General features: G+C 40.8%; 3 protein-coding genes across 8 annotated transcripts in view; all 3 read right to left on the bottom strand.

The window, feature by feature from the left end:
- The window catches only part of ttc9b (tetratricopeptide repeat domain 9B), a 29,996-nt gene extending 22,686 nt beyond the window's left edge, over positions 1–7,310 (bottom strand). The window contains exon 1 of the mRNA XM_072392405.1: positions 6,536–7,310. Within this exon, the coding sequence (XP_072248506.1) occupies positions 6,536–7,004 (469 nt within the window). The 5' untranslated portion in view covers positions 7,005–7,310. The remainder of the gene's footprint in view (positions 1–6,535) is intronic.
- Positions 7,311–9,687: 2,377 nt separating this feature from the next.
- On the bottom strand, positions 9,688–16,783 carry cunh19orf47 (chromosome unknown C19orf47 homolog). Of its 2 annotated transcripts, none has more exons than XM_072392403.1 (8): positions 16,742–16,783; positions 15,605–15,692; positions 15,412–15,526; positions 14,965–15,046; positions 13,428–13,553; positions 13,184–13,333; positions 11,586–11,659; positions 9,688–11,508 (listed from the first exon to the last, which is right to left on the bottom strand). In XM_072392403.1, the coding sequence occupies exons 1-8, from the start codon at positions 16,758–16,760 to the stop codon at positions 10,960–10,962; spliced, it is 1,203 nt and encodes a 400-aa protein (XP_072248504.1). In that variant the 5' UTR covers positions 16,761–16,783; the 3' UTR covers positions 9,688–10,959. The 2 variants fall into 2 exon arrangements, with proteins under 2 accessions (XP_072248504.1, XP_072248505.1); XM_072392404.1 differs by having other exon boundaries at positions 13,259–13,333.
- A 955-nt stretch (positions 16,784–17,738) lies between these two features.
- Positions 17,739–26,522, bottom strand: fosb (FBJ murine osteosarcoma viral oncogene homolog B). Of its 5 annotated transcripts, none has more exons than XM_072392401.1 (6): positions 26,243–26,522; positions 25,629–25,816; positions 23,652–24,035; positions 23,114–23,221; positions 22,364–22,708; positions 17,739–22,206 (listed from the first exon to the last, which is right to left on the bottom strand). In XM_072392401.1, exons 1-6 carry the CDS (start codon positions 26,304–26,306, stop codon positions 22,141–22,143), a joined length of 1,155 nt encoding a protein of 384 aa, XP_072248502.1. In that variant the 5' UTR covers positions 26,307–26,522; the 3' UTR covers positions 17,739–22,140. The 5 variants fall into 5 exon arrangements, with proteins under 5 accessions (XP_072248502.1, XP_072248503.1, XP_072248499.1 ...); XM_072392402.1 differs by having other exon boundaries at positions 17,739–21,294; XM_072392398.1 differs by having other exon boundaries at positions 17,739–22,708.
- Positions 26,523–27,256: the final 734 nt, after the last annotated feature.

The following is a 27,256-nucleotide window of genomic DNA, read 5'->3' as shown; positions in this document are numbered from 1 at the left end:
AAGAGACGTGGATATTAAAGAGTGTAAGAGCTATCTGTGTATATATCATGGAACAATATCTGAGCTTTTAATATATCTATGCACTATATTGGCCTAACATTGATGTGTCCCATTGTTCACTTTGCCCTGAAACTTTTAATTTAGTTGGAAATTAAATATTTTGTTGGGCCATGAAAAGTAATTGGGTTGAAAAGTCCTAAAAGACAGTTTTTTTATGTGAAAGGTTACAAATAAAGTTTTTTTTATACATTGGAATAAAGGCGTTTGTGCTCTTTTAAAGACAGTCTGGTAAAAGGTTGAAATCCTTGACAAAAAGCAATTAATGTTAGCCATCAGCCATCAGACTAATCATTATTTATCACATTGTTATTGGTTTATTTGCCAAGAATGTACTTATTTGTGAAACTGCAGTGTTTTGGTCTGCGGACCAGTGTAGCTATTATACATTCTGTGATGAGATCAAGTTGCAGAATTAACAGTGACTACAGGAAAATTTGCATTTATATGGTAAAGACATCAGCATACGGGGCTGATAACTGTAGTGAACAACACTCGGTTGATGACTGTGGGGAAGAGCAGCCTGTTCAGAATAAAACAAAGATGACCGTTATTATAGGGCTGCACAAACCCCTCGTTATAAGATGAATGCCCGTTTTAGAGTTTATTGATGCAAAACCTATCCACTCTGGACAATAAACATGTTTCAAAAAGGGATATGGTCAGCAGAGTGTATTCTCTTAAGCGTGCATGTGTGAGGCAGGGCAGGTCTGAATGTTTGACCCTCACAGTATTGAAATCTGTCTTGCTGTGAGAGACATTTTGCTGACTTGGTTTGTTCCACTCGTCCTCTGAAAGAGAAGAGTCACTGTGAATCAATACAAAGTTGTTCTGAGTGATAACTTAAAACATTTCTACCCTGATGGAAGTGCCTCCTTCCTATGATATTACTATAATGTGAATCTAATGTGAATCCTATGCTGTGACTTTTCCAGTCAGCGGATCATAAGTAGCTTAAATGCCACTGACGCATCACAGCAGTGTGCCGTTGTCGAAGGTTGAGGTGAATCATGAGATCTTATCACGAAACTCACGTGTTTAATATGCAATAGCTTAAATGTCAAACTTGTCAAACATTTAGGATGAAATAACAATTTTCCTTTGAACTGTGCTGAAGTGCACTTCTTGAGTCAGTGTATTTATTCTCTTTCCACTGACGCATGACACAGAGGTGACAGGGAGAGCATGTCCTCGTCACAACAAAGTCAACACACACGCACCTATAAACTCTGCCTAAACAAAATCTGCAATGTCAGAAATGGGTAAGGTAAGAGTGGCAGAACAAACAGTGCTAAAAGCAACAACACTCTCTCTCTCTCTGCATCCCTTGAGCCAGATGCTGTTCCTCAGGCCTGCGAATGCAGAGACAAATAAACACACTGACTTGCATGAACTCTCACACACAACTGCTGACATGCAGTTACCCTAACACGTGACGTGCCAGTGGTTCTCGTTTGGTTGTTGCCCTTCTATCATTCGTCAGAGTCAGACACATTGAGCCAATCAAGTGGCAACTCTTCACTTATAACCTCGGTGACCGCCGTCTGCCCAGCAGAACTCTGGGTAAGCAGGTGAAGACCCATAGCAGCCTTTGCACCCAGTGTCTCATTTAGGACTGAGCGAAAATTGTACATATACATTGTAAGAAAACATCTTATAACATGTCTTTAGTAGATTATAGAACTTACTGCACATATCAACCTCACAGCAACCTGCTTGTGACAATATTTTAGTCTATCTACAATAAATCTGTGTAATAAGTGTGCCAAGAACTGCTCTAATGTCTTTTTTCTGTAAAAGAAAGTTCTTTCATGGGGTCATGCTGCTGTGTTTGGAAAACGTGCCTTCATTAGGTTGCACAGTGGTGTGGTGCTTAGCACCATCGCCTCACAATAACAAGGTCCCTGGTTTGACTCTCAGCTGGGGCCTTGCTGTGTGGAGTTTGAATGTTCTCCCCTGTGTGTGCGTTTGTTCTCTCCAGGTACTCTGGCTTCTTCTCACAGTCCATAAAAATGCATGTTAGGTGGTGACTCTAAATTGACCGACCCTTGGAGAGTGTGAGTGATTGTTTGTGTCTGTTTTGGTCCTGCTATGAACTGCCAACCCAGTCTTTTGCTCAATGGCAGCTGGGATATGCTCCAGCCACCCTTGATCCTGAATTGATTTAAGCCAGTATAGAAAATGTATGGTTGTTTCTTTTATTACTATTGTGGCACTATAGATATGCTATTCATTCCCACTAGTTTAAAGAGTGTACCAAATGTTGATTAATCCACTTTGTTTACTCCTGTTGCAAAAACCACATTGTTCAGATGTTTTATGGAATGACTTCATCTATTCGAAGGGCACCTTTTAAGCTAATTTCCAGCACTTTGTCTTTATTATGAAACAACACTGGAGTAGCTTTAAAAACATTTATCTGATGCAACTTGTAGTGGAGCTTCTCACTTGAGGCTGATAGGAGATATTAGCCCCAGGCTCCTTAAGGTACTCCTCATTAAAAGCAAACTGTCTTCTAATTGGCCAGCGTACAGAAGCCTGTTAGGAGCAGCACCTTGGGTTCATGAACACTGCTTAACACTTTAATTTGTGGAGGTTCCAAAAGCAACTTATAAAGCTACTAAAATAAGCACATTTTTTTATTAAAATTGGTCACTTCTCAAACTCCATGTAAGCTCAAACCTGATTTGGAACATGAGAGAGGGAGGCACAATAGGGTGTACCATCTGGTCAGTCACAAGCTGAATAGAAACAATAGTCTATTAAATTATATGTCAGAAGATATCTCTAAGTGTGGAGGAAGAGGTCTGGTGTCAGAAGCAAAGAAAAAAAGTTTGTAAAATGTTATCCTGCTGCTGCGAAATGCTAAATAGCTGCTGTACCATCAGTTATTTGTAAGCCGGAAAACCTGCAATACTATATGGTTGCAGTATTACTGTTATTTGAGTTTGTGAGTGTGCTGTGCCTGGGGAAGATGACCATAAGAGGATATTACTGATGAGCTGACAAGATTATTCCAACCAAGTGGTCAGACAAGCCCGAAATCTGAACTTTTAGCTCACAGGGAATACTTACTACATATGTGTGTGTTTGCTTCATTATCTAAAGCTTTGCCCATGTTTGCCATGAATATACATAAATAGCTAAAAAATAAAGAAAAGCAAGATTGCTCTCATTAATAAAATTAAATGACATTCTTTTTTTAAGACACACATATTCAGAAGAAATCATTCGACTTGCCTGTGAGACACATATTTCAGCCCAGTGATCTGGTTTGGGGCCTTTTATGGGATTTGTTTATGCACCAGACAGAATGAAGATGCATAGAGTAAAGCACATATATGATGGTGGCTGGGAAATCACCTCTTGTTTACTACAGTGCACAATGTTTACTGTCTGCAATGACAACTGATTCCATCAAAGCATATTTCCATAAAAAAAAACACACTCTTATTTATTTTTTCAGAGAATTAGAGATCACCATGATAAATAGGTGTCCAATGTCTGCACAACACTGAGTAAAAGAGTGTTCACTGCACAGAGAATGTGAGAGTACATCACACCAGGAGAGGCGCACCATCTTGTTAGGAACACACTGTTCCCTTAGTTTAATTTAGTTTGGCTTAAAAGTTGGTCCAAATGGTCAAGAAAAGAGCTAGAGATGGGGAGAAAAAAGAGAAAAAGTGGACCCTACAGAGAGAAATTGAATCTTGCTGCCAAGGATCAAGATAAACAACACAGATCTGTAAACTGGATTGGATTGCTGACCCTTGTCTCTGTTTAGAGTCGAAGCTAAACTCAAAAGTTTTCTGTTCTCAAAGGCTAAAAATGAATTACTCTATATGTGTGTTTGTGTGTATGTGAACTTGAACACACGACACACCGATTTTCCCTTTTGTTGCTGCGTGGATATGTTACATATTGCTTGTTCTTCCATGTTTTGTGATTCTGAGCACACTGAGTTTATGTATGATGAAATGTGCTATATTAGTAAAATTACTATTGTCTTAAGTGCACTACATTAACCAAGACTCCTCCACATTTTAAACAAAGTTTTTGTCTGACTAGAAGCACTTTGCACGAGTTCAAAGCTTACAAATACAGTAAAGTTCACAAACTGTGACTGTGTGTAAGATCTGCTGATTCACATGCTGGTGTGGTGCCAAAATCTGATTCCCTGCTAAATCTGACCCCTTTTTTGACCTTTTTAATGGAGATAACGAACCATCGCTCTGTCAAATAGATTCAGCTGCTTGTACAGTTGTAGTCAGTGGATGATATATGACGCTACAATGTTAATAAGAATTCGCTTTAATCTCAGAAATTGTTAAAAACTCAATTTACTTGGAGTGGACAGATATGTTTATCATGTTGTCAAATAGAAATGGACTGTCAGATGATTTTAAAGACTAATCTTATAGTATATGAACAAAAACATGATTCTGAAGGTCAGTATGAAGGGTCCCTGCATATGAAACACAGGAGATAGCAGGATCCTCACAGTCTGGCACATTGGCAATTACCCAAATATCCAAAGCGACATGATGTCAAGCTCACATTCCTGAGTGCACAGGATTATTATTATTATTTAGTGCATATAAACACATTCAGTTATAAGAAGGGGAAGGTGGAATTGAGGTTTCTTTGTGTGAAAGTGCGTATGTGCACACGCACTTGAATCAGCAGTGAGGGCAAGGCATGAGCAGTATTAATATAACAACAGGGAAAAAGCCCAGTGATGGTTGCCATGGTAAATATGGACCCCTGTCTCGTGCTAGCAGTCCACTCCTCCTCTCACCCCCTCTCCTATTCCACTGTAAATGACGTCCGTTCTCTCCTTCTGTGAGTTCTACTGTCTCTGCTGGCTTCCTCACATTCATTTTTCTTTCCTCGTTTTCATGCTCTCTCACTCCTCCCCTCACTCCCTCCCCTTATCCTTCCTTCACGCCACAGTGACCTCCCTACAGGCTCCAGACAGGCCCTGAGAGCTGCACAGAAGAACTGACCTTCAGTGCATCATGGCAACCTGACTGGATGGTGCCTGGCACAGGAATGAGACACAACACCGCTGCACTCATGGTCCCGAAAATACAATATTCACATAGTTTATGATGCCCCATAAATAATGGAACATAACCGCTGCAGTGTGCACCATTAATCACAATAATTCTCAATTCCCTCTGGATAGCAACATTTGACAAGACCTGCTGCTCACACTGCATACTTAAGTCACAGGTTTTATATCAAAGCTTGGCAATGTATTCATAGAAATTGGTTTTTTTTCTTCTTCTTTTTTTGTTGTGATATTTATTTTCTAGATTGATATCAGAAAACCAAACAAAACAAGTCACTTTCATGATGTAAGGGAGGTGAAACAAAGGAAAGAATCCCAGAGCACCTTTTCTTAGCAATCTTTATATCATCTTAAGCATAGAGGTTTCCTCTGAATTTATTGTCCACTTAAATGGAGATAGAGCAACGAATGTCTTCTAATATGGTCCTCAAAATCATCGGTATGTTGTTATATATTCTTACATTTTGCTTTACTGACATCAGATTTTCAACCAAAAACATTCAGATATGTACGTTTATTTATCTAAATGAAGTTATATAATATGAAACAATATGGAGTATATAATAGGGAATGTTTATGAGTAGAGTTATACAAGTTTTGTGTTTTTCACAAAAAAAAAGAAGAAAGGTTTAGCTTGGAATTGAGCTAAAACGCAATGAGCTGCTATGATAACCATTATGATGACTGCAGAAAGAAGGAAAAAGATGAAGCATTTAACTTAATTGCTTTAATAGAGCTACTTTTGTTGCTCCCATGGAGCCATATTGATCATTGGAGCATGTTATAACAGCACGTGAGCTCTTGCATGTAGTAGCTGGTTTTAATATTACTGTGATATAACCGAAGAGCTCTTGTAAACCTGTTGTGTCATTACACAGACTGCATGTGCAACGTGGATGTTACCCAACGGCACGGTAAACTTGTCTCACGCACACATCCTGAGAACAAAGCTTATAGCCTTGAGCTTATTTACTGCGTTTTTTTCACACTTGCACGATAAATGAAAAGAGCAGGGATGTGTTATGAAGCAGAGGCATGCAAAACATTTATGTACTTATGCATGCAAAACCCTTGGTAAAGACAAAACCTGCTCATTCACACAGTGATATTTCTACTAAAGGTTGGGAAAATGGCCTCGATTGGCTAAATAACGCACGGGTGGCCAAACCTTTTCATGTTTTCAATTAAATCAGCGCAATTTGCCCGCCACCGGAGTGGCTATAAACAATGTGTTGCAGCCTGTTTGTGAGCTCCCACAACACTAGCGTTATTTCACCTGCCTCTGCACAACAGAGAGTACGCACCTGCAGAAATAACAGCAGCTCAGTGGCTCGTGTGAACCCAGTGAACCGCAACGAACAATGGTGTCAGCTGTACTTGACAGGGTGTACCGGTACCGCTTACCTGTCAGGCTGTCGTAGCACTCGATCTCGGTGCTCTCCACGGCTCGCCGCTGCTCCTCGGTCAGCTTGGCCGCGGCTTGATTCAGCAGGTTGACCTCGGAGCCCGTGGTCCCGTCGACAACATGCACCCCTTTGAGCTGCAGCAGCGCCCGGTGGTACTTGCCTATCGCTTCCCGAAATTTCTTCTCTTTGTAGCAACGATGACCCTCCACCTTAAAGTCGATGGCTTTCTGGATTTTCACCTCCATCTCCATTTCTGCCGAACCGGCTCGATGACCACCGCCGCCTCCTCCGTCTCCTCCGGCGGCCGCTGCCAGGCTCCGGCCGCCGGTCTCAGGGTAGCTTTTTAGGCTTTTTATTGGGTGTTGTTTGGCTTCCATGTCTCTCACTGAACGCGGTTGGAGCGGGCCATGGTGCTCGGACACGAAGGTGTGTTTTGTTGGAGAAGACCGGAGTAGCGTGCTGTGCATAAAGGATGCAGGAAGGAACGAAGAGACGGCTGGGCATGCACCGGAGAGACTATAAGCGTCGAAAAAACAGCCAAGAAAACGCGTCTCCGGTTTTCAGATTGTGTTTCGAGAATGAATCTAAATACTTCCGTTTTTTAAAAACAGACTAAAGGGATTACAGGAGCTGCGGGAAACATCCTGAATTTCTCAGCCCTCAAATCTTCCAACCGTCGAAATTCCTCGTTCTGATCCTCTCGCAGAAGGATGCTCGTGTGGATGGCAGCAACCTCAGAGGCACGCGCAGCTTCAGCACCACAGACAGCGCACACACGACAACCCCTACCGCGCAGCATTGTGGGGGAAAAAAAAGAGAAGTCGTGAGGCGTTGCTGCGGTTGGGATGTCATGTGGCGAAAAACCGCAAAAAAGAGTGGAAATGCTTTGACGCGATCGATTAAATATCAAAATCGTTAAAACGTGAAATATATATATATATATATTTGCAGAAATAAATACTTATTTTATTTATAACGAAATATTTGTAGCTAAATGTTTTAGTCTGTTAGGCAAAGGTTACTCCCTGACCAATCCCCTTATAAACTACAGAATACTCGTCTAAGTGAAATGATTCACGAACAGCCTTACGAAAGATTACAGATCACTTCACTTCCACTGTTCGGAAATGGACATTCCTTACACTTAACAATAAAATACATAGAAAATAAATAAACAAGTATAATGTTAGACGCAAGATGTTAACTGGGGTTTTAACTCCTTTAACTCTTGTCCATTGTATAAACATCACAGTAGCCAAAGAGAAACACCTGATGACTTCAGCTGATAAGGTCTTCAAGGAGATGGAGACGGACAGCAGGAGGCTGCAGAGACCAGGAGCAGAAAGAAGAGAGCGACACCAAGGGGACATAATGTCAATTACATCAATTTTGATGTTGTGTAATGCAGCCTGATGAAGCCCACCAGGCAGCCATATTCCTGCACACACCACACGTTATTTTTCAAAAATGGTGTGAGCTTTAAAGGGATGACACTTCATTACCTGTGGATTTATCGGCCCCTCACAGGTGTCATCAATCCACGGACGGATTTTACAACAACAGGCTCAAGGACAGAGAGGTCTAAAGGGCTGCTTTAACTCTCTAAAGATCAAGACACTTACAAAACAACAGCAAACCATGCGGATACAGCACAAAGTGGTTTTAAAAGGGTGCATTTAGCAGGTGTTTTGTATTTTTTATTATTTGAGGGTTTTTAAAAAAATATTTATTGTCTCATTTAACATCTTTGGAGATGTTTAGCAACATAATTTTGCTGTATATGTGTATGTACGTATACTTGTTCACATTTTTTGTTTTATTTAGTCAAATTTTTGCTTGTGTTGCACCTATTAGTGGCCCCTCTGTGGTCATTTTGCATCTTGTTTTGTTAAATTTGGACCAAATTGTTGCTGCTTTGTGTCAGTTTGGTCACTTTTTGTCCAGTATCATTCTACTTCTGTTCATTGTTGTTTCGTGTCTAATTGAAATAGTTTCTGTGTCTCTTTGTGGTACTGTTAAACAGTTCCTTTTTTTCTTTCTTTTCAGATTCATCTGTGATACCCTACATATCATAACTGTGGAATAAGACCACAGGCCCCTGACTGACACAGGCTCCTGTAGTGTTTTGACGTGTCACCTCTTTATTACAGTTGTGATCAGCCAAATTAGAGGCTGCTGCTCTTTAAACAAGGTGATGATGCAAATGACCTGTGTTGTGTTTTTGATAGAGGTAAAAACTCATTTTTAGGTTTAACAATTTCTCGGTGTCTTAGCTTGAAATATATTCTGATTATGATACTTTGTGATCATGGGACCAGATAAGTTTCCCAACATTTAGGACCTTCAAAATAAAGCAATTATAAGAAGTGTCGCTAGCTCGGTAAAAAAGAATAGAAGTATTTATCATTCCAGGAACATAATCATATTTTCACTAAAGTTATGCTGCCACTTGAATAAATGTTTCTGGTGGTTTAACTCACAATAAGAAAAAAAACCCTCTATGCTTCATATCTATAACGAAACAAGTTATATGTGACAGCAAAGAAACAACACAATTTCATTAATCTGAAAGTAGGTGTTCTATCTTTTAAGGATAATGTTTGCTGGATCTAAAAGAGATTTTTTTTAAATTATGGTAATTCAGATTTTTCTATGAGGCTGAAAGGTAGAGTTGAAACCAGAATCATCACTGCGTCATAATATTAGCTTACTAGAGTTTTGGAAAGGCAGGTAAGAGGAAATTTTCCTGTTTTAAGACTTTTTTCAAATTCCAGTTATAATTCAGTAACAGTAAAAGGATGCTGCCACAAATATATACTGTGCCACATCCATTTTACTGATGGGGATGTGATGGTTTAAATGACTCCGTAGAAACTGTATTATATGGATGTTACGCATCTCCAGCTGCAGTTAATGGCATCTTCCCAGGAAACATCATTACCATAATACTCCGACCGTTCAGTTAAAACCACGCAGCTGCAATGTCGCTGCAAGCTGAGAACATTAGAAACGGTTATTGATGAACGAGCTGCTTAATGCTCTCAGGGGAAAAGGATATTGACTTTGCTGTCATATGCTGATACTTACAAGAGGTGGATGGGGTGTGACATTTCCATTTGAGAGAGGGGAGAAAAAAAAAAAAGGCTCAGATATTTGGACCATTTTCCTTATTTAATTGTTTCTCAAGCACATTTTGTCCAAAATTCAGAACATATTTCCTTCGGCATGGTCGACAGTTTATGGTGCGTTTGTTTCTTAAAACAATAGAAACATTTCAAAATACTTACAGTGCGAAAAGTTCAGGTGTGAACAACCCATCCATGGTTTGGGTGTAGTCCCTACTGGACACCAGGCCCGTTGTTACCTGTGAGGTTCTTTACTTGGATGCATGATACTAGAACATCTACATAGAAAAATAAGCAGCAGAACAACTTCTGTTCCGAGTGAAATCAAGACTACCAAATCTGTACATTGCATTTGAAAATAGCAATATTCTACCGATCTGGCTTTCAAGTAGGAGGTTATAGAAAATGCTCCGTCTAACGGTAGAAAAACTGACAGAGGTGTGAACTGCTACCCTGCAAAGCACAGAGGAAGAGGTGAGTTGATTTTTCTAGCTTCAAGTGTTCGATGAGGTTGCTCTGTGTCACCATTTGGTTTCTTTTTTTGCTCACCAGTCACAGGTCAAACCTTAGAAATCCTTTCATCAAACACTTTTACACAGTTCCTACTTTTAAAACACGATACGGGAGGTCATTTTCAGGTAAAGATAAAAAGAACAGAATTATTAACTATCACCTCCTGACTTGTCTTGTGCCCATCTGCTGTCTTGTGTGTTCAACTTTTACTATTTACTAAAGATTTTTTTTGGGAGAAATATTCAACATTCAGGCAAAGATCAATAAAATGATGACATAATTTGAATAGAGGGAGCAACACTTTCTACATCTCGATGGTATTCATCGGGGTGGAATCTCAGGAAAGGTGTGTTGGCATCAGAACGCTAACATGTGGATTACCGGGAGAAATTAAAACCACCGTTATGGCAGCTTGGTTGTCGTCATGCTCAAACCTTATGCTCACAAATGTCTAAAATACGATCAATGGCAGATATGACTGTGACGCTATAAATAGCCTAATGGTTGAGCAACATAAAAACAGCAAGTCTTTATAATAAAAAGCTCAGATATAAAACAAAAGTGACCTTTCAATGGCAGCGTGATTCAAAATGTTTAAAACAGAAACAATTGTAATAATAATAATCAGCTTGAAGTTGCATTTTAACTGCTGTCCACACACCCAGGCAGAAGAAAACAATAAAATAATACAAAAATCAAGTAAACAATTTGCAGTGTAACAAGATAAAAACAAAAAGGTGCTGATACAAACCCGATAAATAATGTATCATTTCCTGTGAGTGTGTTAGGTTCTCTTGCTGCCCAGTCTCTTAAAAACACTGATAGCCTTGACGTCCATCTTGGCCCCCCCGGACTCTGCCCCTCCTGCTGCCCCGGCGATGGCGGTGCTGCTGCTGACGTTAGAGCTCGCTAAAGTGGATCTCTCCTGCACTCTGGGTCTGGTGCTGGTCACACTGTTGTCCTGTGTGTCTGTGGGGGGTGTTGAAGATGCAGCAGCGTTTGTGGCGGGGAGCTTGCCCAGTCTCTGTAGAACGCTAATCTTGGCAGGTGGGAGACCATTCTGGGATGAGGTAGAGGAGGACGTGGGAGCATCAGAGTGAGGTAGTTTGAATTTGGCTCCTAGGCGCCGCAGGGTGGTAGGGGCTGCTTTTGTAGCCTGCTCTTTCTTCTGGGATGGAGGGGGTCTCTTGAGGACACCTGCATACTGGAGGACAGAGCCTTCTCCATCACTGTCATCCTCGTCACCTTCATCCATGTTTGCAGCCATATTTCCTGGCTTCGGTGCGCCTTCCCTTTGATTCCCTCCATCGAGACGACTGAACACGCCAGTGGGCTGCAAAAACATGGGCTCAATATGAGCGCAAAACTCAGCTTCATCAGAAACAGCAAGGTGATACTGACAGATCTCACCTTGCTGTTACTTGTTGTTGTGTCTGCCCTCGATTCAGCTCCCAGTCGTTCAAACACAGACGTTCGCTTCAAGCCTTTTTAAGGAGAAGAGCATGAAACAAGTTGTACTCCAACACTAATGTGACAGCTTGACTGCGATATATTTGGTTCTTGTTTGGATTCATTGTTAGAAATACGAAAATAATTGGCTACAACTACGAAAACTAGAACTTAAAAAGCAGGTTTATTCTCAGCTTTAGTAACCTTTTAAACTTAACACTTATCTCCCTTTTGCTGACACAGACAAGCAGTTTACAGCTGACAGAAACACTAGATCCACAAGAAACAACATGCAATTAACACATTCTCTGAGAATTCAAAAAACAATCAAAACCTATCAACAATATCGTTGCAGGAAAAACCCGAATGCAGCAGAGAAATGTGAGGAAGAAAAGCCTTGTGGATTATTTTGAAATTTTCTGTACTTTTCTTGTCCTGCTGTTTACGGGCTTATTATGCTCATAATTCATAATTAAAGTGAGACTTTACGACGTGACAAATCGGTTAGTTTATGCAGATTTAGTTTTTTTTAGTCTCCATTTTTCCATTAAGACCGAATTTTGTATCCATGTACAACGTGTGTGTATATATAGGTTGAGAAATCACGTCTGTAAAGTGCATCCTTATGGACACTTTAATTAGCCATGTACACTGTGTTGATAATAATTATCCACGTGTCTGTCTGGTATGTCGCTCTGATGAAAGCTGGTAAAAGGATCACACAGGTGGAGAGTGAACTGAAGATACTTGGCACACAGTAATATCGCTTGACTGCATGTATAGCATCTCTCGGCGAGATGGTGTTGTGTGTGCGTTAATGGTGGAAACAGCAGAGGTTGTCTCCAGAAAGATCATTTTAAAATGTAAATAAAATGTGCTTGAAATCGATCGAATGCTACAATAAAATGTTCTGATGTGGTTCTGGTTCCTAAATACGATTTCACTCGATTTTACTACTTGTTTTATGAGTTACTCACAACCTGACCCGCACTAACAGTATGCAAACACTACAAGACCATATTGTTGTGTATATGCAGAGTTAAGAGTATCATCTGAGTTCATGCTCAGTTATGCTTCCAGTTAAAAAATGTTGGTATTTATCTGTGATTCACGTATGACTTTAAAACTAAAAAGTGATCAATGAAAGTACTATTTAGTGCATTTGTCACAGTTTTGTAGCTTCAAAACTTAAGCAAATTAGCGCGTTATATATGAAAAACTAGAACACAGTTGCCAAATCATGCTGAATCACAGATTTTAAAGAGTTAAATCTGGCAGTATGAGAGGCATAAAAAAACAAGCAAATTCAACAGAGGGAGTGATTATTGGTGCATTAGGGGAGGAGTATTAGTAAAGATGGAAGACAGAATCACAGATTACTACAGTAAATTAATTACTGAGTTGAAGAAGGTGAGGGTCAAACAGGCTCCGATTATCAGGACCAATCACATTCAGCTTTACCCAGAGGACATTTTGAAAACTTCTTGCACTGATGACTTTTGGTGATTAACGGGGTTAGTTCAGAGCGTTGTTTGGCGAGACCACTGGGCCGGGCCTACCTTTCTTGGTCTGCTGGGCTAGGATTCGGCGTGTACGAGGCGTGGTGCCCTTTGGCATGTTGATGATGTACTTGCCTTCCATCTCAGCTGTCACACGTCGGCGCTTCACTGCTGGCAAACCGTTCCCCTCGTCAGCTGGCTGACTTACAACTGACAAAGTGGACACATGAGGAATGAACAGAGGCTCAAGTAGAGGAGCAAACCAAGGACAGGTGGGGTGAAAGAAACCCTCCATGTCATCTACCTGCTTTGTTGTTCTTGTTTGCTTGTGTGTTGGACACTGTGACAGAGAGACGGTTGTCAGGTCGGCGAACTGGAGTGGCTGGCGGGGAGTCATGGCTCAAGGCGTTGGCAATCATGCGAGTAGCAGCTAAGAAAAAGAGGAAAACATCCTTTAACGGTGGACTTTTGGTTGTTTGCCAAAAAGCTTCATCATGTTCATTTCCAAAGACAAGAAAAAGGGCTAACTCTTCAGAAAAAGCCTTCGTAGCGTGCATCACAGAGGCTTCACTCGAAACCTCAAAAGACCCAAAACATCTGCTGTCATACACAACAGGACAGGCCCACAAATCTCATTCTCATCATGTCCCATCAGGTCTGGGCTGTTGTAGCAGCAAGAGGGGGACCTACACAACATTAGGCAATTGGTTTAGATTTTTTGAATGATAAATGTAAAATTAAATTACCTCTTACTACTGTAAAAACCAAAGACAGAAATAAGGCTTGGTCAACCCTTGTTGACCCTAATCAGCCTTGTCCAGCAAATTCAGGTTGCTTCTATCTGGGCACAGATATAATCTGCCAGGATACCTCATCTTACTTGTCCCTGCTGCTATTGGCCCTCTGGATACCGTAATGTTTCTGTGTAAATTGCTTGTGTGAACACTATTGTCGATGATGACTTATTTACTGCTGACAAAGCCACAAATTGATGCTACATTTAGAATAAACTAAGTCACTTTTCAAACTGAAAATAGAGCTGAAAGGTGCAACTACTTCAAACTGCTCAGATCTGTTCACTCCAGGTGAAAACGTTTGGGTTTTGTAAGAATTTCTTCGGTCGTAACGATATTGTACCAGTAAAATTCAACATATGAATTTAACAATTAAATTAAATTATCTGGAGAAATAACACTAAAAAGCCTTATTTGCACCATGGAAAGGAGCATAAAAAAATTCAAAGAATTCAAAGTAAAGATGTTATAAACGACCTCAACGCCAAGTTAACCTGGGGTCAAGTTGGCTTTGTCATTCATTTGACTGGTGTAAGTAGATTTCAGACTCTGTAAAATGTTATTGACACTAGCCACTGGCAACACTAGATTAGAAGCTATAAAATCACAAATAACTCGGTGGATAACATTCAGCCAGAAGCCGAGGAGCGCAACACTCAGAATTTCAGTGAACAATGAATCCTTGGAAAGTCAACCTGTCCCAAAATCTTTACTGGAAATTATTTATCAGTAGATAATTTGGTTCCTCCAATTCTACATTCTCTTTTATTCACAGTGTAACAGGCAGGGTCAATACATAATGGAGAACTTCATCCTTTATCACAATTAACTGGCAACTTTGCTTTAAGCGAACAACTACTTTGACCACTCAGCCTCATCAACTTGACCAAGTTCTGAATCACAGCAGGTGCCACAGATATAATGCATCATGATACAACTGATGACTTTATATATGATTCATATATGATCCACTTCTGGGATATTGGGTCAGTAAAATTATTTTGGAAAATCAAACAGGAAGCTAAACATCAAAATTCTGTTGCTTACGAGTATTGGCGGTTCTTCTGAGCTCAGCTTGAACACTGGTCTGTCCTGAGGAGATTGCCTCAGTTGCCATTTTGCACATGTCCTGCATATGAATCAACAGGGAAACATGAAGAATAATGAGAATTTGCATCCTGCAGTGACAGTGCTGACTGGGAGGCAGTAGCTCTCATATATCTTTGTCTGATACCACACTGATCAGATAATCACACTGTCAAATACTGGAAAAAGGACCAAAAATATTTCCTGGAGAGTCAAGATATAAATGTTTATTTTTCACTTTTCACACGAATGACCCGATGAAAAGATGTTCATTGTGCATTTTTTTTTGTGAGCAGCTGTTGATAGTTTTACACCCAGAAGCTCCCCACTACACCGTTCTTGCCAGCTCAAATGAAAACATTAACCGTGCTCAACACATCAAGTTCAAAGTATGAAGTCTGGCCTCACCTGCCTGTAGACCTGTTTGGCATGTTTAAGAATGGCAATGATGTCACCGATGACTGTAATGCCGAGGTCCATCATGATGTCTTTACTGAGGTCCATCAGCATGTTCTTCTGAATTCTGCAGTGGCACAAAGAATAACAAAAAGAATCTCGACGAAGATTGAAGGAACACGAGATGTGAAAAATGAGATCTTACCTGTGGTCCACAAAGGAAACTGCATAAGTGACAGCGAGACCGGCTGGGATCCCTGCATCCTTAAAAAACTGAATCCACTCTGAGGTGGCTGAAAGGAAAAATAAAAGGGATACTTATCATTATCTGATCTGATAGAGCAAAAACCTTACCGTTTCTCATGGTCACTAACCACACAAACCACAAGCCCACAAAGCAGCTTGCAAGAAAAAAGCTGAGAAACGCTCAGAAACAGGCTGCAGTTATCAACCATCAGTTATAAATTATCATATCATTTTTTGCTGTGGTTGTGGTCACATTAAATGTGCTAAACAAAAGTGCAGTTCTACAGTCTGTGATAGTTGACAGTAAATACTGTGGACTAAGGGAGGAGAGCAAACAGACACTAGCCGCCAGTGGGAGACGTAAACCTGAGGAGACAGCAGACTGCTGAGGTCTAACACATGCTGACCAGGGGCAGCTGGAGGTTATTTATACCACCAATTACGAAACGTCTTGTGGCCGGAGTCACAAATACAGAATGAAGGGGGCACAACAGCTGCTACAACAATGACTCCGTCCAACATGCCCCGTTTCAGATGAACTCTGCCACACTGACGTGAATCTCACACGGTGGTTAAATCATCATTTGACACTCAACAATTCACAACCAGAAATAAGAGTCACGGAGGTTACGATAATGAGTCATTTCAGCGATATACAGCTACGGTGAAAACATTGGCTATCGAGCGTGAAAATCTGATTTGATCTCTGATATACTGTAGGTTTGGTGATGGCTGGCTAACGTTAGCATAGGATGAAAAGCTGGCAACTTGATCTATTCTCACTTTAAACAGACCAACATCTCAGTGCACCGTTACCCGTTGTCATCTGTTTTATTGATAAATATGATATCATGTATTGAATGTATCAAGGTAAGCGTACTATCTGAACCGCTTGTGCTAGCATTTTCCTGGCGTTAGCTTTAGCTCTATATCTAAAACAGCCATCATTGTTACCTAGTATAAAAGAGGCAACGACTTAATTTCTTTGAAAAAAGGTTTCGAATTTATGCAGCGGCCATATCTCACATAGGAGTACTGAAATATCTTAATTGCGGTAAAGTGCTAAGGTTTGTCACCAGGGCCTTTATGCTCTCACCTGTTGTCACGGACGCCATGTTTACGACAAACGTGTGGTGACGTCAGTCGCATTCGCAAAACCGGCGCGTCTCTTGTCACGCAACATCCGGGGAAAACGCGAACTACACGACCACTTTGTCTATGTTCATTTATGGCCACAAGATAGCGACAGAGACTGCTCATCTACACAAAACAGGCCCATTAATACGGTCAGCCCTGATCACTTCAGTCTAAAAGGACCATGAATGTCCTGAAGTCTCAGACTTTTTGTTTTTAGATCTATATGAAACAGACTTGCTATTTTCTAAATGCTTTACTACATAATCTAGTTATCTTATTGCAAAAAAATGTTTTAATTAAGATTTAACTTGATTTGTGTTGCACTTTTCAAGCATAAGTGCAACTTAAAGTGCTTTACAAATCGAATGACAAACTCAAAGGAATTTTAAAAAATATATAAGCATAAGCAGAGGAATTAAAAGAAAGAGAAAAAAAACAGGTATGAGGTTAAAAGGTCAGCTGGATGTAATTTTGGTTTTTGAAAACTGCTAACTGAAGAGACTTTCTCTCATGGCTGGGAGCTCAAGGGATTTAACCTTTTAATCAGACAAAACATGAGCAATTTGATGCACTTGAGATCCAGAAACCACCTTTGATCAAAACTGGTTCACCCTAAGGAAAACACATAGAAAGCATTTTAGTGTGCGCAGTCCAGTTCATAGAGAGTTTACAGACTTGTAAGTTGGGGAAACTTAATGACTGTTCTACAAAGTGCATTGTACAACACAAATAAGGCAGTTCCTCAGGTCAAGGCTCATAATTCCCACCTGCAGTTAGGAATGAGACACACAGCTCTGAGGACAGTTGTACATACAGAAACAGAGAGCAGGCAGTGTATGAGGAAAAAGGGAAACCCTATATAGATTTGAGCAGAAGTTCACACACACACACACACCTACAGAAATCATGTATAAGCCAAAGACCTCATTTACACATTAAAAAATAAGATACATTCATCTTATCATATGATTTTTATTTATTTAATTCTTCACAATTTGAGAATTTGAGTGGTATTTGGTCAAACCCTCATTAAAGGAGAAAGCTCACCCAGCTTTTACAGACCAGAAATTGAGAAAAAAAAACCTTTAATGTAAACTTTTAGAGTAGCAAAAAGGACCAGAAGCTGAAATCTGGGTACAGAGAATCAGAGAACAGAGTCCACAAGGCAACAAAGCAAATATGTTATACATCTTGGTCTTCTTTGTAAGTAGAAACAAATGAGAATGAGGCTATAAAATATGACCTCTTTACTTTGTCGTGATGTGCGGAGTATTAATAAGTTATCTCAACTTATTTGTACTGGAAAAATAGACACTATTAATCTCAGAGAACCTTCACAACCATGCCCGAAATGACATCTTCTATTTAAATTTCTTTGGGCCTTTCACTTATGTAACCTCAAATTATTTCACATCTGTCATATTTCTCATATATTCCAGAGGTGACTGAGTGCTCCAAGAAGGAAAGAACAAGAAAAAAAAGATGAATGTCCTGGACTCTAACAAAATCATCCTGAAATGTTGGAGGTCCCTTGATGGTCTCTATGAATCGTCAGTAAATGAAAAAAAAACACATTTTTTTCATTAGAATTATCTCAAAATAAATGTTACTTTGAATATTCAGGATAACGTTTAATACTTTAACAAAAGTTGATAAGTAAAGCAATACATCATCACACTTGACATATAGTAGCAGTCAGTCTGATTACTGCAGGATTTGCTACATTATGTTCATCCAAGAGAATTGTAAGTATTGCATTTCATAACAGGGATAATATGAAATCAGAGCGCAAATGGAAATTGTGGAAAAATAGAAACACAGCAACATTCACCTCACATAGAAAAATAGGAAAGCTTTTGTTCAGTTAATGCTATCATAACCATTGTACAGTACAGGTAGAGGCAGGCAGGCAGGCTCTCTGTCTTATAACTATTAGCTCTGAATGATCTTTTTCTTTCTTCGTGTCACCACCTCCAATCCATTGGCAAACCATTTGTGGCTGCAACCTCACAGATATTTAAAGCAACTTCAGACAGTTTCAAGAAAGAAACCAAATAAAAGAATGTGTGGTGATCAGGGGCATAAGTGTGGAGTGCGGGTACAGTACAAGAGGCTTCAGAGATCAGTTTGTCACACTTAAAAATGAAGCAGGCAGTCATATTAAACTATGGTCAAACCACAAGTGATCACAGAGCTATTAAAGCTTTTACTGCTGGGGATTCACTGTTATTGGCCTCCATTTGGAATAAAACATGCTGTTGAGTTAAGCCACGTTTTCATTCGCTCAAAGCCTCAGTTAAAACGGTGTCTATGCAGCCTTCCACCATTCAATATTTTACTGCCTCATTATCATAATCCGATATAAGTAGCACCACAAAAACCTATATACATGAGAACTATTGAATATATTTTATGCTTATTCTGACACCAGAACATATTTTCATCACATTTGCATTTGAAGGAAGTCAAAAGGCATTTGCAACATCTGTACAAACACAGTCCTTATTCAACGTTGAAAAAAAAAATGAGGTCTGCCAATTCTCTGACGACCGAGAGCCACGTTGGAACAAACATTCATACCATTAATCTAGCCATTGTTTTGAATTAACATGTTTATTCGAAGAAAATAAAGCTTCTCATTAAGCAAATACAATCACAGGATTTTTTTTCTGATATTTCAGACAACACATATTCTTGAGTACAAGAATGAATAGAATGTAACTCTATAGCTGAGAGCTGAAAGCTGAAATGTTAGTTCTCCATCGAACACACATTTTTGTAAATATGTTAAGTGATATGCTCATAACGGACAGATGCTGCATATGAAACTTTGCTCTGGGAATTAAACAGGTTAGTCATGTTGTTGTCTGAACACTTTTAATATTTCAATTGACATTCAATCACACTTTATATATTTTTTTTCTGTTTATTTGCTTCACGCTAAGGGTTAAGTGGCATTAAGGTGTCAGTAGCTTTGGGACAGACCTCACTGAGAAAGAAAACAAACAAAACAAAGGTGTTACCACAACCTTCTAACATCATTGTCATAAACACACATTAAATGTATCTTGGATAGTGCTTTATATAAAACATAAATACACACTGACAGAGGCAGTGACATCGTGCTTCATGTTTAGGGACAGGGCAGTACTTTAAATCTATTATATAGTCTCTCTTTTTTTGTTGTTCCTTTAGAAAAATATTCATTTTAACATTTTACCTTGTTCTTCATAGACAAAAATATCCCATCTAGATCTGCAAACATTCATACTTTACAATCATGGCACATACTCTAATACATATACATGTTACCTATGTAGATGTATATGTATGTAGACGTATAATAGGAACTTTTTTGTAGTGCACAACATGCCTCCAAAGTTGCCAAATGAAAATACAATAAAATAATAAAACAGCAGTTACAAAGCAATAATAATAGTAACAGGTATGAGAAAATACTCTGATTAAAACAACAAAATAAAATAATAAAAAAGACTCAACAACAGTACAAGAGAAAGCAGGGGTCAATGCAAAACAATGTAACACACAAACAAACATAAACATTAAAATATATAACAGTTCTCACTCAAACATACAGGAAAAACAAATTTTACTAATTCACAGGCGAAGAAAGGACGCTCACTCCACAACATCAGCCCGCATGTTCTCCCCTTTTTGTTTCCAGGTCTTGCTTTGTGCTCGCTCGTCACATCAACCTCAATAAAGAAAGAAATAAACGGGCCAGCTGCCTCAGAGTGGACGCACTCACAATAAACGCACCCCCACCTCATCTCCGCTCAGGGAAGAGGGGGGGCACAGAGACCACTGAGCCCAATGTTTAGAGGTTGTCTGAATTATTAAAAGGGAAAAAAAAAATCCCTCCTCTACATAAAGGCATCGGTTCACAGATTCTGAGCAAAACTCGGAGCTGGTGTGCTGCAACAAAACGTCTGTATCTTCAGTTCAGATTCTTGAAAGCAACGATGACAATATACGTTTGTAGGCCCTTGGTGATGAGGCTCTGTGAAAGTGTTCTTCTAAGGTCATCATTCCACACAACTGGCAAGAGCAGTCTTTTTTTGTTGTTTTTTTTCTTTTTTGCTTTGTGTTTAACATTTGGCTCTTTTTTAAACTTTTGATGGATTGATGGCTTGGATGAGATTCATCCTCTATTCATACTCTGTTTGAGTCTGTACTTAATTTCTCCCCAGCCTCTCAAGAAATGTGTCTAATCTTTTTTGTGTGAACATGAAAAATGGCTCAGCAGAAGACAGTGGCATCCATCTTGCATTGTGTGTTCATCAGTTATGCTTCTGTGTGTGTGCTAAAAGTATGTAGCTGCTGTTAATTTTAAGTATCAGAGCAATGACCTCCAAGGAAAGGTCCTTCCGTTTGGGTATGTTGCATCCAAATCCTTGACTGACAGGGTGCAAAAGGGTATGTTAGTTGTGCCGGCTTTCACTCAAGGTCCCAAGGGCTGGAGGGGGTCTTCGGGCTCTCAGGGGTTGAAGACTTCAAAGAGAGGGAGAAACATAGAGACAGAAGAGGAGAAAACAGAGATGGGTAGAGATGGGTCGCATGGCAGGTAGGCAGACGGCAGAGGAATTTTCAAAAAACGAGAGAAGTAAGCACAAGATTTAGAGGAGGCTGTGATATTCAGATCCTCAACTTGCCAAGTCCAAGCAGCATATGAAGAAGCAGACGGAAGCCGAGCAGATGAAGAGATGAACAGATCAGCAGTCTGCCTCCCTCAAGAAAAGACCCTGAATAAATTGTCCTCCATCGCTATTTCAGTTTTGCACAAATACATTCTACAAGAGGAAGAGGGGAGAACAGGATGGAAAAGGATGAGAGCAAGAGCACTAGCAGAGGGGCAACCGGCAGAGGGAACAAGGTGGGGGCATTGGTGCTTGTTGGGGTGTAACATGAGCATGTTGAATTTCACTCAATGAGAGTATTGGAAAAAAAGAATTCATTGTGAATTAATTAATTAATTCAGGGCACTTAGGATTGACAACATGGACTTTTGTTACTCAGTTTGTAATTCACTTATCGTGCCCTGTTGCAAGTATTCCTCCCAATACAAAATAAAAGATGTTATAATCGCATCAGCTCAATGTTTAAGGTTAGTTCAAATGTGCAACTTTTCCTATGGCTCTTAATTGGAATGCATTAAAGAAGGTGCAAACTTTAACCCAATCAGGTTTCAAATATTTTTTTCCTCAGAGAGTGAGACTGATTGGCATTGTGCACATACATGTCTCAGGCTCTACTTCAAGCGAGCATCGTGTGTGTGCATGTTAACATGTGTGTGCATGTGTCTGTCGGTCTATCAGAGCGCCAGCAGCGAAGGCGAGTTCAGGGAATCAGATGACTGCTCGCTACTGCTGTTCCGCTGGTTGGCACTGACCCCGCAGGCTCCCTCTGGGTAGGTGAACACAAATGAAGATGTGTATGAGGTGTTGTAGCTGCCAATGGCCGCACCGTCATGGTTAACACCACCACCGCTGTCACTGGCCATAAGGCATGGCCCACCAGCTGCTGGCTCGCTTGAGCCATAGAAAGAACTAGAAAACTCTACCTCCTGCATTATTCCTGGCTGAGGCTGCTGCTGGACTTGCTGCTGCTGAACCAGAGGCTGGGGCTGTGTGGAGGCCGGATGGGCTGTGTAGGCAGGAGGCAGATAGAAAGAGTCTTCCTTCACAGTCAAGCCCACAATGGAGACGGGAGGCTGTAAGGTCTGGGGAGGGAGCTGGGGCTGCACTGGGGCGAGCTGCACCGAGACCTGCTGAGGCTGGTCCTGGTATGAGATTTTACAACTTGGCTGGTGGGCCACCAGGACAAACTCCAGGCGCTCTTTCTCCTTCTGCAGCTCTGAGATCTCAGCCTCGAGCTCAGCCTTCTCCTCCTCCAGTATGTCCGTCTCCTGCGAGTAGTTACAGAGAATGAAAGAATTATGAGGAAGGGGAGGGCGAAACAAAACAAAGATTGATGAAATGGGAGACAAGATACATTAAGGTACATAACAAAAGTGATATCTACATTAAACTTCTGTTTAAGTGTGTATGTGGGAAATGCTTTGCTCCCCTGCAGGTAATGTGTAAGGTGCCTCACAGGGAGCTTCTTAATTAAACTATAAATACTGCAGGTACATTAGTCTATCTTGAGAACCATAATTATCTTTACGACATCTAAACACCTCATTACCATAACCATCTCTCCTATACATGCAGACATTTATCAACATACTCCACAATGAAATGGGAGGTTACATGAAGTATGTAATTATGATCATTGCTCATTCTGGCAGCTAAAACAGAGCAGAACTCACCGACTGCAGTCTGTCTGTGAGTTCTCGTCTGCGGTTTCTGCATTTGGCAGCAGCCAGCTTGTTTCTCTCTCGACGAACGCGTCTCTTTTCCTCCTCCTCAGGTGTTAACTATAATGAAGAAAAACATCAATTAGGAGAAAAGTTCTGCTTTTGCTCTTGAAGATGTGGGCACATTGTACAAGCACAATGACACAGGCAGTCGGGATGTGGGCACTGTCTGTCTCGAGACTTGCCTTTTTTCTTCTTTAAAAACTTTCTTCACACTTTAGCTACCAAGTTTTTTGTCTTGCTGAAGAATAAATTTGCTTCACTACTCGTAAAACCCTCTCAACTGACTTGGCTTTTCCCTGCATCATAGGTTTGTGCATATCAGAGGGATCTTTATTGGACAGAGAGTAACCCTTTCATTTATTTCCCGTACCCCTGAAAGTGATCTTGACCTGACAGTGAACAGTACTTGGATTGGTGGCTTTTAGCTCCGACTACATGTGTAACAGTGCAGGGTCAACAAACACACCACTCAGGCACACAAACTTACTAACACACCAACATCTCCATCTTCACTCACAGACTCGTCTCGTGTACGGCGGCTACGGGTTCTGGACTGACGGATGGGACCGGGTGCTGGCCCGGGAGTTTCCGAGCTCGGAGGGGTGAATCCAGACCCAGAAGAATAACTGGGGCCTGGCATGTCATATGGGTCCACAAGTGAGACTGGCTGGGTCATGGTTGTGGTTCCAGTGGAGCTACTCTGTCCAGAGGCCTGGGAGGAGATCAGGGTTGGTTGTACCATCCACTGCAGGTCCTGGCTGGTGGTTATGGCGGTGACGGTGGGCACGAATGAACCGGGCATCTCACCTCCAACACTTGTCACTGGCCCACTTCCCACAATGCTCAAGCCAGCACCTGCTGACACACACTCCTGAGCAGGAGATATGATGGTTAGATTTCACTGAGCATAAAGCCACTCGATAAAGCCACTCGACATGAATTTGCGCTGAGATAAAAATAACAAGACAAACAACCTTACTTCAGTGATTTGTAACATATAAAAAAAACTGTAGCCAAACCAACCCAACAGAGGGGTAAATGTTATTTCTAGATATGAGCACAGCTATTTAGGGTAATTTTTTTCTAAAAAAACTGGTGTTTAAATTCAGTGGTAATGAAGACCTGTTTTCAATTATAACAATAGAATACCTGGAATCATACAGATATGAAACATGACAAATATGTGGGGTTTTTTAGATTAAAATTATCCTCAATGTTTTAATTGTTTTGTAGGCCATTATAATAGTTTACTCATTCAAAAATTGACGTCAATTATTATCAAACTGTTATCAAGATTAATAACCCAATGGAAGTGTAGGAAGATGTAGATGTAGATAGAAGATAAGGTGAAAAAGAGTGGAAACGAACTTATTTGACTAACTCGAGGAAAACCATTTAAATATTACAAATGGAGTGTTAAGAGTCCAGGAAAAAGTGAGGTGGGTTATGTCAAGATTTTCCAGTTTTTCATCTGTATTTCTTGCTGTGCCGCAACGTTTGCTGAGTGTCAGTTTATGGGTCTAAAAATGCACATGGAAAGCTCAGACCTGTCCCTTGTCCTTTTCGGTTTATTTTAGACCCGAGGAGGAGTACTGACTGTCTTTAATATTCATTTAAAAGCGTGAGAAGACATTGGGGCAGGCGGCTCTGAGAGCGGCCGGCTCGACCAATCACGTTTCTCTCAGAGCGTCTCCCCCCTCCTCCTTCCTCCGTCCCCGTCACACCCCCGGTGTTCCCCTTGGCAACGCGACGTAGCGCTCCAAAATAGAACATGCATTTACGTCACGGCGAGGCCTTTGAGAGGAGCGCGGAGCGTGTGGAAGGAGAGAAGCGGTTAGAGGCGGCGCTTGAGCGCTTACGTAGGAGAGTTCCAGGATTCTGTCTTCCGCTCTGCGGCGTGCCGTACACGGAGCACGTTGTCAAAGCCGCTGCGGAGCTTCCACTAGTGACACATCACTGGTAAATTTATCCTACCATACTGTTACTGTCTGTGTGCAGGGACACAGAAGCATGCCCGCGCTTCATATAGGCTCAAATAAAGATGAACCGATTGTAGAACATAGTGTTTCTTAGCTTATTTTATGTGTTGAATCATTAAGTCTGTTAATGTTATTATTTTTCTGTCGGTTGTAACGAGGAATGGTTATGAGATAAGAAATGAGTATATAAAAAAGTTATTTTGGGAAAACACAGCTTATTAGAAAAATGACTACATTAATATCCACACATGATAAAGTTCTCGTGCAGAGTTTAGTTGATTAAATTGCAAAAGCAAATGTTCTAAATCTGATCAGACCTGTTGCTCTTAAACAGCATTGCTAAACAAAATAAACAAAGATTAATTTCAACCCAACGTCTGTCACTTCATTTCAATTCATCATAACCGCGTTTTCTTTTGTTGTTATTGTTTAGTTTTTTTTTTGTAACAAGCACAAACATACAAACCAATAAAACTCGAACTTACCTGCGGAGCACTGGTGGTGGGCGGGCTCCCAAAGGAGTCCACGGATGAAAGATACTGGGACTCTATGGATGGAGACGAGCTTCCGAGGGATCCGCTGTCAGGGTCACCGGGGAACCCTTGGTACATCTCCCCGCAGGGACCGAGAGAGAACGTGACACCTGCAGTTACCAGAGAGCGCGCGATGTCACCTGCAGCGGCAAGGCAGCGGCACGCACAAGAAGGTTACTAAATCAGAGGTACTGTGGGGAGAAAATGACTGATGTTATCGGCCGGCCAATTAACCAATACCAACTCGCTGCTTTTATAGGCTATGTGCGTTTCTCTGTCGGGACAAAAGGTGCGAAACGCCACGGCGACGCAAACTGTCTTCGTAAAATAATTGACCATGAAGACACGAAGGCTAAAGTGAGATGGTTTACATGTTAAAAAACAATCGTTTCGTGGACGCGGTACTAAGAGAAAAAAACACGTCTCGCAGCATCTCCTGTTAGGCAGTCAGATACGCAGCGGTGGACAGATGTTTCACCTACTTTTTAAAGCCGAGATTTCATTTTTCTTTTCTTCCAAGGAAGCAAATGTTCATTTCAAGCACGACAAAGTTAGTGTTGACTTACCGTGTCCAGGCTTTTTGTTGTTCCCCGGTGAGATGGTCTTGGTTTCTTTCCAAAAAAGTTGCATTAAGAAGCTTAATCCAGTTCCCTTCGCTTAAGGTATATTGCATGTGCTCCAGCTCAATTCCCGAGGAAGTCCTCTCGTTTTGCTGTAAATCCTCGCACTGCTCTCTGTTATCCGCTCTCCAAACGTGCGATTATAAATCCATAAAGTCCGTTAACGGAACGCCGGAGGACGTTGACTGGTGAAAGGTGACTGTGCACGGCAGCAGATCTTGTCTTATGAATGAAGCCATCCTCCTCGAGTAGACATTTCTAGCGTTGAAGTCCCGCCTCGGAGTTCCGCTGACGTACATGACCATATTTGTTCTCAATGTTGTGTTTGGTATCCTTGGTGACGTTGAGGGATTCCCTCTTCCACTAAAAGGGACCAGAAGCTTACCTCGCCGACGGATAATAATAGACTTTTTTTCTCTCTCTCTTTTTTTTTAAATATCACAGGCAGAGATATTTCTCACCGTCTGACAATGTCAGAGAGGAAATTTTAAGAAACTTAAGAGTGATAAATACGGAAAACATCTATTTAGGACATCATATGCATATGCCATTGGAACATTTTTAGGTCATAGCTATGCTAGATATTATGATATTCATTCCTATGACTGTAATGTGCTGGAATGAGTGTTGTTTGGTTTGTTTGTTTATTTGATATGAAAGCTTCTCTAGCCCTGGCAAGGCAAGGCAAGTTTATTTGTAGAGCACAATTCGTATACACAAGGCAATTCAAAGACTACACAGACTTGTGTATTATGGAGTATTTATGTGATTGTTAGTCTCTCTAATGGGTTTAAACATATTAGGGGACCACAGTAGCTGTAGTTTGAAAAAGACCAGAGGATGGACAATGGTTTATTTATGTCAGAATTCTCTTGCTCTCTTGGGTGGAATCCCGTTGGCATGAAAGGGAAATCCTGCTGAAAAGTTTCTCAGGACACGCCCTCGGGACTCACAAGAGTT

This window comes from Leuresthes tenuis, unplaced genomic scaffold (assembly GCF_036924035.1).
Source record: "Leuresthes tenuis unplaced genomic scaffold, fLeuTen1.0.hap1 SCAF_9, whole genome shotgun sequence".
NCBI classification, from domain to species: Eukaryota; Metazoa; Chordata; class Actinopteri; order Atheriniformes; family Atherinopsidae; genus Leuresthes; species Leuresthes tenuis.
Note: the sequence above shows the minus strand (reverse complement) of the source record. Positions and strands in the feature narration are given on the sequence as shown.